This window comes from Myotis nattereri, assembly GCF_964212035.1.
Source record: "Myotis nattereri genome assembly, chromosome: 5".
Taxonomy (NCBI): domain Eukaryota; kingdom Metazoa; phylum Chordata; class Mammalia; order Chiroptera; family Vespertilionidae; genus Myotis; species Myotis nattereri.
The window spans coordinates 42,039,215-42,052,879 of NC_138080.1; the positions used below are offsets into that span (position 1 = coordinate 42,039,215).

The following is a 13,665-nucleotide window of genomic DNA, read 5'->3' on the forward strand; positions in this document are numbered from 1 at the left end:
CCTAAGTGACCAAATGACTGGTCAGCTGGTCACTGTGCTGTGCACTGACCACCAGGGGTCAGATGCTCAACACAGGAGCTGCTCCCTGGTGGTCAGTGCGCTTCCACAGCCAACCTCCCAAGGCCCTGCCAGCTGGCCAACCTCCCGCAGCCCCCCTCCCCCAGCAAGCCAACCTCCCATGGTCCCAATTGGCCCTGATCACCAGCCAGGCCAAGGGACCCCACCCATGCATAAATTTACGCACTGGGCCTCTATATCTATAATAATAAAAGCGTAATATGCTAATTAGGCAAAGCTGCTGGGGATTGGGGGGAGGCAGAGGAAGTTGCAGTGGTGGTGGGGGACCAAGGCCCTTGCACGAATTTCGCGCATCTGGCCTCTAGTATATATATAAAAGGCTATATGCTAAGTGTCCCTCCCCCCATCCGACCGGTTGCTATGATGCACACTGACCACCAGAGGGCAGAAGCTCAACACAGGAGCTGCCATAATGTATACTGGCCATTAACAGTGAAATGGCAGTTCAGACCTGGTGCCGACAAAGCAACATTCAGCTTCCCCCAAGTGGGGCACGGGTCCTACCACAACCCCGGAGCAACAGCCCACCAAATCGCAGCCGATGCTGCCAACACCCCATGGCACAAAATGCAACCCACAGCCCAGCCTAGCCGGGAAACGGTGGCTGTGGGTGCTGGGTAAATGACGTCACGTAGCAACACCCAGCTTCCTCTCCTTAGCAATGACTAGCCTCCTTGGAGTTTCTTCAGCAGGAACACGACTTGCTTCATAGCCAGGTGGAAACATTTTACATTTTAACCAAATGTCTGTGAAGCGTTTTCCCATGCCTCATCTCATTTGATCCTCACAGAAGTCCTCTAGTAGGTAGATAGGAGACTCGGTGGAATCCTAGTTTCTTTTCATTAGCCAGAAGATGGAGATTTAGAAAGCTTAGAAACTTGACCCGACTGAAAAGAAGTAAGAAATGGTGAACCTTGAAAATGACTTCAGGTTTTCTCACTGCACAGAATGTAGTCAAACACTGCTGCAATTAAATATTTTTACCGTTTGTTCTCCCTGCATGATCTACAATAATAATCTGCTTCGTATTGTTATTTACTGCTGTGTTGCTGACAATTACCTGAAAGAGAAGTTGGGGTGCTTCACTGGGCAGGAAAAAGTTTAGCCAAATCAGAAAGCAGGTCTAATTAAACAAGTTTATTCTATATTTATATAAAAGGCTAAGTTGACTTGTGCATGCACGATACATATAAAGATCTTGCTGGTGCCAATTGCACATATGTGTTTCGATCTGTCATTGCTGATCGTGAGTTTGGTTGATACTTCTGTTATAGAGAAAGGTTGAATAGCGATATTAAAATATTTCTTCTAATTAATTTCCTTTCAGTGTGCATGAATTTGTGCACCAGGCCACTAGTATAAATATAAATGGTGTGAAAAGTTTATAAATCAAAGCTATAGTACATATAACCAGGTTTTTAGCAAAATAATTCTGTGCAACTGTTGTATTAACGTATGTCAGTTGGAGGTTCAGACTGATAAACATTAGACCTAGTATCTTAGGATGGAAAATAAAATCCAATTTACTTCTGTAAAGGTTAAAGAAGGAAGTTGATGCAGTGAGGACACATACCAGAGAGATTAGAAATTTTATCTAATTACAGATGGTGGTGTAAGCCTTCTGGACCCCCCCAAAAAGCCTAACAGTAGACCTGTAGTTTCAGTAGACATGACTGAGCATCATACCCTCTGAAATTTTGTGTACCCTTTTTAGGCCCAGCTTTATTTAGAAGGGGCTTTAGTAGGCTAGGATACAGCCTTGCCTATATATATTGAGGACATATGTTGCATCCAGACCAGATGTACCTTATTAATCTCACAGCTATGCAGTGCATAATATGACTGGTAGAATATAGCACATGTGCTCTACAGAGGCATTAACAACTTTCTCCTTCATTATGCTTAATCTACTCAAGCTACCATGGCTTGGCTGGAGTGTTTTTCTGAATTTGGTCATGTGGAACTAGATTAAAATTTAGCTACCTAGGCATATCTGAGAGTCACAATAAAAGGCTCTTAGCCAGCTTTAGAGATTATCTAATCTTAGAAAATTCCAGGGATGGAAATTTCACAAGAATCTCCTTTATGCATCACATAAGGTAAATGAACCTTAGAGCACGCTCATTCATAGCTTTGTGGTGGAACAGATTTTAATAGCTTAATTTCATTTCTAAAAAGTGTTTATATTTCAGTTAGTAGTTAACAAAAACATGTAAAGGAAATTATTATTTGAGGCATAAAAATCAGAAGTTTTTAAACCTACCAGAAGACAGAGAAGGCATTATTGCATGTGTTTTTCAGACCATAACTTAGTTACGGTCCTAAAGAAAGGCTGTAGGAAGCTTGTGTGCTTTAGTAGCCAAAATCCTAATAGGAGCACAGACAATAACTTCATCTTTGTTCCTCACCTCCAAAAGTAACTGGAGTTGATACTATGCTCTGAGTTCTATGACTACTGGGGTTGGGTTGTACTTATTTTTGTGTCTCTTATACTTAGCATGGTAATAGGCACAATATATATTAGATGTCCAATAAATGTTTGTTATTGATATTTTGTTTTGTTTTGTTTTGTTGTTTTTTTTTTTTAATTAAATCTTTATTGTTCAGATTATTACATTTGTTCCTCTTTTTTCCCCCCATAACTCCCCTCCTCCCAGTTCCCACCCCACCCTCCGCCCTCACTCCCCACCCACTGTCCTCATCCATAGGTGCACGATTTTTGTCCAGTCTCTTCCCACATCTCCCACACCCCTTTCCCCCCCAAGATTAGTCAGTCCATTCCCTTTCTATGTCCCTGATTCTATTATAATCACCAGTTCATTCTGTTCATCAGATTATTTATTCACTTGATTCTTAGATTCACTTGTTGATAGATGCATATTTGTTGTTCATAATTTGTATCTTTACCTTTTTCTTCCTCTTCCTCTTCTTAAAGGATACCTTTCAGCATTTCATATAATCCTGGTTTGGTGGTGATGAACTCCTTTAGCTTTTTCTTATCTGTGAAGCTCTTTATCTGACCTTCAATTCTGAATGATAGCTTTGCTAGATAAAGTAATCTTGGTTGTAGGTTCTTGGTATTCATCACTTTGAGTATTTCTTGCCACTCCCTTCTGGCCTGCAAAGTTTCTGTTGAGAAATCAGCTGACAGTCGTATGGGTATTCCCTTGTAGGTAACTGAGTTTCTTTCTCTTGCTGCTCTTAAGAGTCTCTCTTTGTCTTTTGCTCTTGGCATTTTAATTATGATGTGTCTTGGTGTGGTCCTCTTTGGACTCCTTTTGTTTGGTGTTCTCTGCGCTTCCTGGACCTGTAAGTCCATTTCTTTCACCAGGTGGGGGAAGTTTTCTGTCATTATTTCTTCAAATAGGTTTTCAATATCTTGCTCTCATCTTCTGGCACCCCTATAATTCTGATGTTGGTACGCTTGAAGCTGTCCCAGAGGCTCCTTACACTATCTTCGTATTTTCGTATTCTTTTTTCATTCCGCCCCTCCGGTTGGGTGTTTTTTGCTTCCTAGCATTTCAAATCATTAACTTGATTCTTGCGCTCCTCTGGTCTGCTGTCGGGAGTCTGTATAATATTCGTTATTTCAGTCAGTGTAGGCTTAATTTCTAGTTGGTTCCCCATCATAACATCGAGGGTCTCATTAGTTTTCTTGTAGATCTCATTAAGTTTATCGGCGGCTTCTAAACAGTTCTTGAGAGACCTTACAAGTGTGGTTCTGAACTCTATATCTTCCATTGACAATTTTGTCCTGTTTCTTTGTCTCCGCATTTTGTTATGCTTTCTTGGTGCACCCCCTAGTGGTCTTTGTGCGCAGTCTTGTAGTTAAGCCTTGATTGTTGTAGCTAATACCAGGGAGGGTTTGACCTCCAGGCCAAGTGGCTGTTAGAATCAGCTGTGTCTGCAGTGAGAGAACTTCTGTCCTCTAGGGAGGTGGGTGCTAATCTAGCCTTTGCCTGAGGCTATCCGGCAAATGCCTCTGTGCAGGGCTTGGGCGGGGCGGGTCGCACAGGATCAACAGTTTGGGCCGGAGAGAGCAGTTATGGCGGCTCTCAGTCCTGTCCCCAGGGGCTCTGCCTCTCTGAGTCCCAGCAACCGCTGCAAACCTCGGAGAGAAAGCTGCACTCGCTCTGACTGAAGCCAGACAGTCCCGATTCTCCCGTTTGAGTCTGGGTCCCTAAAGACTCGCCCGGATCTGGAGCTCAGAGTCTGCGACTCCCTCCCGATTGAAAACGCCAACCGCGCCCTCCGCCGCCAGCCCGCTCAGCGCACTCCGCACCTCAGAATTTGACTTCAGCACTGCGCCTCCTCTGAGTGTCCGTATGCGTTTCTCTTTCCTCCTAGTTGTGGGACTTCCACTCAGCCAGCGTTCCTGTGGTTCTGGGTGATGTCCGTTCCGTCTTTTAGTTTCACTTTTGAAGTAGTTGTTCAAAGCAGCAAACTCCGGCGTTAACCTATGCCGCCATCTTAGTTCTATCCCTGTTATTGATATTTTTATTTGTAGTCTGGACTCAACATGTTTACATTCTGTAGTAATTGTCAGAGGAAGATACAGACATATAATTGGAAAAGATAAAAACAAATAACTGTGCTATTAATTTTTTTCCTAACAACTATTTTACTGTTTCATAGTGCTGATATTTAAGGAATTCAGGCATTGCTTTTTACTGTATTTTTGAAATTTCACACAAATAAACTTTTTATTCATTTTTGAAATTGCTACTATACTGCTTTAATTTTACTTCAATACTGATTAAGGGAAAGATCTTAGATATATTTTATACAGAGTTCTGAAATACGCTTAACTACTTGGAAGCTATTGAGATTCTTCTGTAATTAAGTATAGTCTAAAATAATTTTATGTATCTATAAGTTGAGTTGATTAAATAAATGTAAGAGTAACCTTGTTAAGATTTGGAATGATAGTATAGATTTTACTTCTACTTAAAACAGTAAAGAATTTGTTCTAGGTAGTAGACACTAATATACATGTAGGTATTTCTTCATTACAGAGGAAGGTTTTATTTCATATTAGCCTTCATATTCTGCAACAAAGAAAAGATTTAGAATGATTTTTAACTTTATGGAATATTTAATATTCAGAATTTCTGAATTTGCTATTTATCTACATTATCCAGGCAAAGGGGACAGCTAGCTGTGGAAAGAGCTAAACAAGTAGAAGAGTACCTACAACGAAAATGGGAAGCAAGGCAGAATAAAGCTCGAGCCGAAGGACATATGGTATGATTTTTTTCTCTTGAGGTTTTTGAACATATTAGTATTCAAAGTGAAGGTCCGGAATAAGGTAAGTATAAATGAAAAGAACTATAATCTTTTACAAACATTTCCTCTAAACATTTGCAGAATGTAAAGTTGTGATGTATCTTAACTTATTTAACTCCTCTTCTGCTATATCTTTTAAAGATAGGGTAAAATTCTGTTGTTGGTATGATTAATTGAGAGTAAGTTCATGGCTGTATCTTTCCTTTAAAAATAGCTGAAGTAAATGTAGCAACCCAGATATATATAGTGAATAAATTAGTTCTTATATTATTGCTCATTTTATTTCTCCATATGCTTTTGGTTTTAAATACTTTAAAGTAGCAGAGAATGTAAAGAAAAAAGGGAAATAAACATTTGGATAAGTATGTGTAATTACACATTTACTCAATAGCAAATTAGAAACAAAAGTATATTAAAAGTTTTGACTTGTAGAGGTACACACTGATTATTATTTCTCTCAGCTCAGCACTCCATGAAGCATCATGCTCACATAGGAAATAGGTCAATTATAGGGTAACATATTTTGATTAGACATATCTACTGTAAGTTCATAAATGATATCTTTATAAGTTAATGCAATTATTCCAATTTAGGATATTTTTTTGAAATATATCATAGAAAGATAGCTAAGTTTTTTAATGGTTACCCTTTTAACAAACAGTAATTTATGTTTCTCTAATATCTGGAATTATTCTCTATTTTTATGCTTCTTGTAGATAGTAGAAGAGATCCTCCAGCATTTTCCCTTGCTCCATACCTCCCGTGTTAACAGCATCAGGAATTTTAGTTACAAGTTTTAATTTAAAATGTTTAAAACAATTATTAGAATTATCAAGAGTTACAGATTTTCCCCCCTATCATTGTTCCTTACATCCTCCTATTCTTCCTTCAGTTTATTTTTCTTCATGCTGGAGAATATCTTCTGGTAATCCTTCTCAAGAGAAAATTTCCAAGATTTGTTGGGAAATGTCCTTATTTTGTACTCGTTATTAAATGATAATTTGTAGTGCTGGTCTTCTGGTGAAATTGCTCAGTGTTTGTCTCAACAAATATTTTGCTGTCTTTTTTGAAAAAGATTTTTGCTGTATATAGTATTATAGGTTGAAAGTTTTTTCAGTACTTTAAAGATATCACTCTACTTATTGTCTGTCATGTCTATTTCTGACAGGAAGTCTGCTGTTATTCTAATTTTTTTCTCTAGATGAAATGTTTTTTTTCTTCTGATGGCTTTTAACATTCTCTCTTTATCACTGGAAGCAATTTAATTATGCTATTCTGTATCTTGATGTACTCTTCATGGTTATTTTATTGGGGCTCATTGAGCACCTTGGATCTGGGTTTAAAATTTTTATCAAATTTGGAAAAATTGCAGTCATTATTTCTTCAACCAAATTTTTCTGTTCTCTCTCTCTTTCTTTCTAGGATGCTCAGTACCCATATATTAGACTATGTGATGCTCTCTCAACAGCTGACTGTGTTCTATTCAATTGTTTTCAATCTTTTTTCTATGTTTCATTTTGGATAGCCTCTATTATTATATCTTATAGTGCATTAATTTTCTTCCACTTTGTGTAATCTGCTGTGAATCCCATCCAGATATTATATATTTTTTTACCTCAGATATTAAATGTTTTATCTCCTAAAATTCATTTAGTTAATTTTAATACTTTTTATATATCTCTTTATAATACTTATTCTTTTCTCTACCTTCTTGAACATATGAAATATATTTGTGATAGCAGTTTTAATGACCTTGTGTACTAATTCTGTTTTGTTTATTATTCCTGATCTATACCTGGTAATTTGTGATTGGATACCAGGCATTGTGTATTTTATCTTTCTTTTTAATATATTGGGTTTTTATCCTGGGATGCAGTTAAGTTACGTGGAATAGTTTGAGTCTTGCAAGGCTTGCCTCTAGCTTTTCTAGGCAGGTCCCAAACAGCCTTCAGTCTAGAACAGCCGTGGGCAAACTACGGCCCGCTGGCTGAATCCTGCCTGTTTGAAATGAATAAAACTAAAAAAAAAAAAAAAAAAAGACCGTACCCTTTATGTAATGATGTTTACTTTGAATTTATATTAGTTCACACAAACACTCCATCCATGCTTTTGTTCCGGCCCTCCGGTCCAGTTTAAGAACCCATTGTGGCCCTCGAGTCAAAAAGTTTGCCCACCCCTGGTAGAACTAATTTGGCCCCTTGCTCAGGCAGTACTCTTGAGTACTTAATGCCCTGTGATTGGAGGTCTTTCCACTCTGGCTGTTGGAAGAATGAAACATTCCCAGTCCTAAGTAAACTTGAGATATTGTTGACATTATGCTGTTGTCACTCAGCAGGAAACACAGAGGAAACCCCCTACAAATCTCCAGTACTCCTCTCTGTGCAACTCTCTGTTCTTTGGTACTCCATCCTGCCAGTTTTAGTGATTTTCAACTTCTCAAGTTCTGACTGCTGTTTCCTTAACTCAGGGAAATTGCTAAGCTCTGTTTGGGGACGTGTGCTGCAGTGTAGAAGATATATAGTTATTTAACCACTGCCATAGTCATGGTATAGCACTATTCCATCAGCTCTTAAAAGTTTCTTCATCTCACCACAAGAAAAAAAATTGTTACTATATGAAATGATGGATATTAACTAAATTTATTGTGGTACTCATTTCTCAGTATATACATATACCCTAAATCATGATGTTGTACATCTTAAACGGATGCAATGTTATATGTCGATTATATCTTAATAAAATTGAGGAGAAGATTTTCTTGGTGTCCCTTTACAATCAGTCTATCACCAGCCATAGGCAAACACTGATCTGTTTCCTGTACTATAGTTTTGTCTTTTCTGGAATTTTATATAAAATTATTGGTCATGCGGGCTATAATTTTTTAGGATGATGTGTGTCAGTAGTCTGTTCTTTTTAAATTCTTGAGTCATATTTTATTGTATGCTTGACCACAGTTTTTTATTTATTTATACTTCAGTTGATAGACATTTATGTGCTTTCCAAAAGAGATGCCTTTAAACTCATTGGAGTAGCATGAAAATTGTATTCACTCACTTATATTAATAAGTATAATTGACTAGCCTGTCCTCCCTGGGGAGCCCTTCTTACTGAGTTGGTATATCTCTCCTTATTATGTCTAGTGTAGCTAGGGACTGGACTATTTCTACACTCAAGCTTCTGAGCATTGCAGGAGAAAATTAAAGCTCTGATGATTAATGTCAGATCAGTTTATGATTTCTGATTTCTGCCAAGCTGTCAGTCCTAATCAACAATCCTTTTATAGCTTCATGGTCAACAGCCTCTCCTATTGCCCACAGTGGCAATTTTCCTCAATGATTTTGTCCTTCATCCTTCTCTATGAAAATATTTTACTTTACAGGTAAAATTAAGCTTAAGAATCTCACATTTTCTCAGATATTCTGCCTCCATACTCATAAATTTATCCATCATGGTATTCAATCTTTCTTTGTTTTCTCTAGTCTCAGAGAAGACTATAATTTCATCTATTCAAAAGTAATCTTTCCCACTCCATCCAATTTGATGATTATAATACTGATATTGTTAACATTTATCATTTATTGGGTGCTTACTGTGTGACAGGCATAGTTATAGTTCTACGTTCTTTACTTTTAATCTATCTATAATGATTGATTGAGTTGAGTTTTTTGTAGTTAATCTATGTTCATTTGTGCAAATTTTTTTATCCTTTCTAATAATTCCTGCCTTATAAAAATTTTGTATGTGTTTATTGATTTTAGAGAGGAAGGGAGAAAGAGAGAGAGAGAGAGAGAAAGAAACATCAGTGTGAGATCGGCTGTCTCCTGCACGCTCTCTACTGCGGACTGAGCCCACAACCCGGGAAATTGCCCCTACTCGGAATCAAACTGGCAACCTTTTGGTGCATGGGACATTGCTCAACCAACTGAGCCACACAGGCCAGGGCAATTCCTGCCTTTAAATTGGTGTGTTTAATGTAATTATATCATATTATTACATGTAATTACATTAAATATAATTATTGATTTATTTAGATTTAGGTATAACATTTTATTGTTTGATTTCTGTTCCGTCTGTTTTTCTCTTTCTAATTTTTTGCTGACTTTAGACATTGGAATTCTTTTTGTTATTTAATTTCATTTAATCTTTGTGATTTTGGCTATAACATTCTTTTATGTATCTTTTAGTGGTTGATAACGGGATTAAAAAACAGACTTCCCTTTTCACAATGAACAATAGTTTATTACTTCAATTAGAATGTAGAAATCTTTCTATCATTTAGGTCCCTTTACTCTCTTCCCTTTAAATCCTTTTTGCTATAGTTGTCTTGTATATTACGTATACATTTACATACAATTTAAATCTCTAGGCCATGTTATAATTTTTGCTTATAACTTCAAACATATATAAGAACTCAAGAGAACAGGAATACTTTGTAATATGTACACAAATATTTACTATTTCTCTTGGTATTCCTTTATTCCTAATTTTCCAAGTTTCCTTCTTATATCATTTTCCTCCATCTGAAGAATTTCTATCTACACTAATAAAAGAGAAAAATGGTAAATGGCGTATGGCACTACCCTTTTCAATGGCTAATAAGGGCTATATGCAAATTAACTGCCAACTAAGATAGCAGTTAACTGCCAACAAAGATGGCGGCTAATTTGCATATGTAGGCACAATACAGGGAGGCGAAAGGGAAAGCAGGAAGAAGCCCCCTGCCACTGACAGTGATCGGAAACCCAGGGGGGAGCTAAGAGCTGGGGGGCAGGGCAAAGGCGGCCCTGGGGCCGCCTTTGCCCTGCCCCCCAGCCATGATCAGAGAATCAGGTGCCTTTGCCGCCCTGGCCAGTGATAACAGGAAGTAGGGGTCGAGCCAGCAATGGGAGCTGGGCATGGTCGAAGCTGGCAGTCCTGGGAGCTAGGGGTCCCTTGCCTGGGCCTAAAGTGGAGCCCACGATCGCGGGGCTGCTGCAGCTGCGGGTCCCCGCTGTCCGGGCCGGACGCCTAGGCCAGAGGCGTTAGGCCTGGGCAGGGGCAGATCGGGAGATCGCGGGGAGCTGGGGATCCCCTGCCCAGGCCTGACACCTCTGCCGGAGGCCTCAGGCCTGGTCAAGGGGCCAATCCGGTGATTGGTGATCGGAGGGTGATGAGGGTCAACTCCTCTGGTCGAGGCATCAGGCCTGGGTGGGGGGCGGAGCGGGGATTGGAGGGATATGATGGTCCCCTTGCCCAGGCCTGAAGCCTGGGTCAGAGGCGTCAGGTTTGGGCGGAGGGTGGAGCAAGCGATCAGAGGGAGATGGGGGTCCCCTGCCCAGGCATGATTCCTGGGCCAGAGGCCTCAGGCCTGGGCGGGGGTCAGAGCCAGTGATCGGGGGGAGATGGGGGTCCCCTGTCCAAGCCTGACACCTCTGGCGGAGGCGTCAGGCCTGGGCAAGGGGCTGATCAGGCGATCGGAGGGTGATAGGGGTCTACGCCTCTGGCCGAGGCATCAGGCCTGGGCAAGGGGCAGAGCCAGCAATCGGAGGGGTCTGGGGGTCCCCTGCCCAGGCCTGACGCCTGGGCCAGAGGCATCAGGCCTGGGCTGGAGTCAGAACCAGTGATGGGGGGAAATGAGGGTCCCCTGCCCAGGCCTGACACCTCTGTCAGAGGTGTCAGGCCTGGGCAAGGGGCCGATCCTGCGATTGGAGGGTGATGGGGGTCAACGCCTGAGGGCTCCCAGTATGTGAGAGGGGGCAGGCTGGGCTGAGGGACACTCCCCCCCCCACACACCCAGTGCACGAATTTCGTGCACGGGGCCCCTAGTTATTTTAGAATAGGTGTACTGGCTATAAATCCTCTCAGTTTTATTTTTAAACAAAAAGTTTAAACATCTTCATTTCTAAACAATATTTTTGCTGGATGTAGTATTTTGGGTTAACACTTTATTTCATTTTTCTCTTTAAAAATGTCACTTTACAGTTTTTGATGAGACTATTATTAAACGGTAATGTGTTATTTAGAGCACCTATCTCTAGATGCTCCAAGATTTTTTCTTGGAGTGATTAAGTTGTTTCTGGCTTGGATTTCTTTAGGTTTATTCTGTTGGTGGTTTGTTAAGTTTCTTGGACTTGTAGGTCTTTGCCTTATGCCATTTTTGAACCATTATTTCTTCAGCTATTTTCCAGCACTGTACTTTTTCTCTTCTCTGGTTCTCTGATGACATGAACTTGTTCCACAGGTTTGTGAAACTCTGCTCATTTTCCCCCCGATTTCATTTCTCTCTGTTATCCAGTTTAGATAATTTCTGTTCTCTTTTCTGGTTCATAACTCTTTCCCTTTTTATCCTCATTTTACTTTTTTTAATCCATTCAGTGAGTGTTTTGTTTTAATAATTGTATTTTGTGTTTCTGTTTTCTTTTTCTATCTTTGTTTTCTAATACCTTCTATTTTAACCTTTTTTCACTACTGCTCATTGCTGTTCAAGCACTTTTATAATAGTTTCTTTTAGATAATTTTACCATCTGTGTTATCTAATTATGTTTATTGTATATTCCCAAGGAAGATGAGATTTTTGTGGTTCCTCGTATGCTGATTAATTTTGGATTGTGTCCCTGGCATTTGGAATATTATACTATTAGACTCTGTGTTTTGTTTAAATTTTATGGAGATTATTGATTATATTTGTTTTAGCAGGCAATTGGCTTGTCAGGCTCAAGCTGCAAGTTCCTAACCCTTCTTCTGTGTACTGTGGTTCTACTTACGCTTCCTTTCTCAAAGCTTTACAATGTCCTTCAGATCCTTTCCATGTGTGCACTGCCCAGTGAGGTCTGTCTGGGATCTGGGCAGAAGTCTATTTCTTTGTTCCATGCTCAAAGTCTTTGGTATGCAGAACAGGATTATATCCACATACACACAGGTAATAGGTGAGCCTAGGACTTTATAAATAACTTACGGGGTCATTTTTCTGATGCCATAGACTTGATGCTTTCCTATTCCCTGGGGCTTCACTTTTCATTATTCTAGGTATAAGACTCATATATCTAGGATTTTACCACTTCTGGGACCAAGTGGAGGGAGGAAGGGGGAGGGAGAGCAGAAGAAGGGAGGAGGCACAGGTTTTGACTCTGCCTTCTTGGAGCTTGAGTGTCCCAGGAGACAAATCTTGTCTTCCCTGAGTTTTAGTTCCTATAAGCTCCTGTTGCTGTCTCAGCTCTCACCACAGCAGTGAGCTTTCCTTGGGGCTGTGACACAAGAGAAAGGGAAAAAAGAAGAGAAAAAGAAAAATGGGGGAAGATTTCCTACCTCCTCCCTGAGTTTTCCCTGAGAGTCCCTCCTTCTCCTTAAGCCAGAACAAGAAGTTTTCTTTCATCTCTGTCATTACCAGAGTGCTCAGTTTCAGGAGTTTCGCCAAGTTAGGTTTAGGCAGAAGATACTGTGTTTTTTTAAAGAGTGGTACACTCATCACGTGTTTGCTAATACTTTGAGTTCTGGTGTTCTCTAATTTTCCTGCTGATTTTTCTTTACAGAGTCCTCAAATTTTATGGAGATTTCTGTAGATTTTATAGTTACATTCAGTGGGAAATAAGGGTGGCATGTACTTATTTCATCTTACCTGAGCCATCTTACTGGGTACCTCATCCTTACTATTTCCAAAACTAAATTCATGCCATTGTCTTCAAACCCACTGCCCTTCATGTGTTGCCCATACTGCTGTAGAGAATCACCATCAAAGATGGCTTGATGTTGAAGTTTCTGGTTTGAGTTAACTGGGAATTCAAGACATCTTTTGGTATCTCCTCTCTGTCACTGTCCCACCCAACTCATATCCAGTCAGTGACGCAATCCTGTGTTTTCTACTTTCTGAATATCTTACATCCCTCTCCTCCTTTCTATTTTTATTATTTCTGCTGTAGTTGAGATAATTATCTCTTGCTAGTTCTTTCATCTCTTTATTTCTAATCTTGATTTAGTCTAACACATCTTTTACTTGAGCTGCCAAAAGTGATCTTTCTAAAGCAAAATTGAACACATTGCTCATATGCTTAGAGTTATTTAGTGGTTCTTTATTGCTTGGAGAGTAAATTAAAACCTCTCCAGCTTAGCACAAAGCTTTCATCCTTTGGCTTTCTCACTGCTCTTGATTTCCCTCTCTCTGTTACCTTCTTTATCCCTTAAACTTTAGCAATATTAGACTATTGCAGTTCCCTGAAACTGCCATTTGTAGTTTTTACCTGAATCCTATCTCCCTTATCTCCTTGGAGAGATAGTTCATGGTACCTTTCTGTTGCCTCGGAGAATAGGAAACGTGTTTTCAGTACC

At 39.7% G+C, this 13,665-nt stretch overlaps 1 protein-coding gene across 1 annotated transcript in view; it reads left to right on the forward strand.

Moving 5' to 3' along the window:
* The window catches only part of NEK1 (NIMA related kinase 1), a 152,525-nt gene that overhangs the window by 73,795 nt on the left and 65,065 nt on the right, over window positions 1-13,665 (forward strand). The window contains exon 17 of the mRNA XM_081091794.1: window positions 5,220-5,322. Coding sequence (XP_080947920.1) covers window positions 5,220-5,322 — 103 coding nt within the window. The remainder of the gene's footprint in view (window positions 1-5,219; window positions 5,323-13,665) is intronic.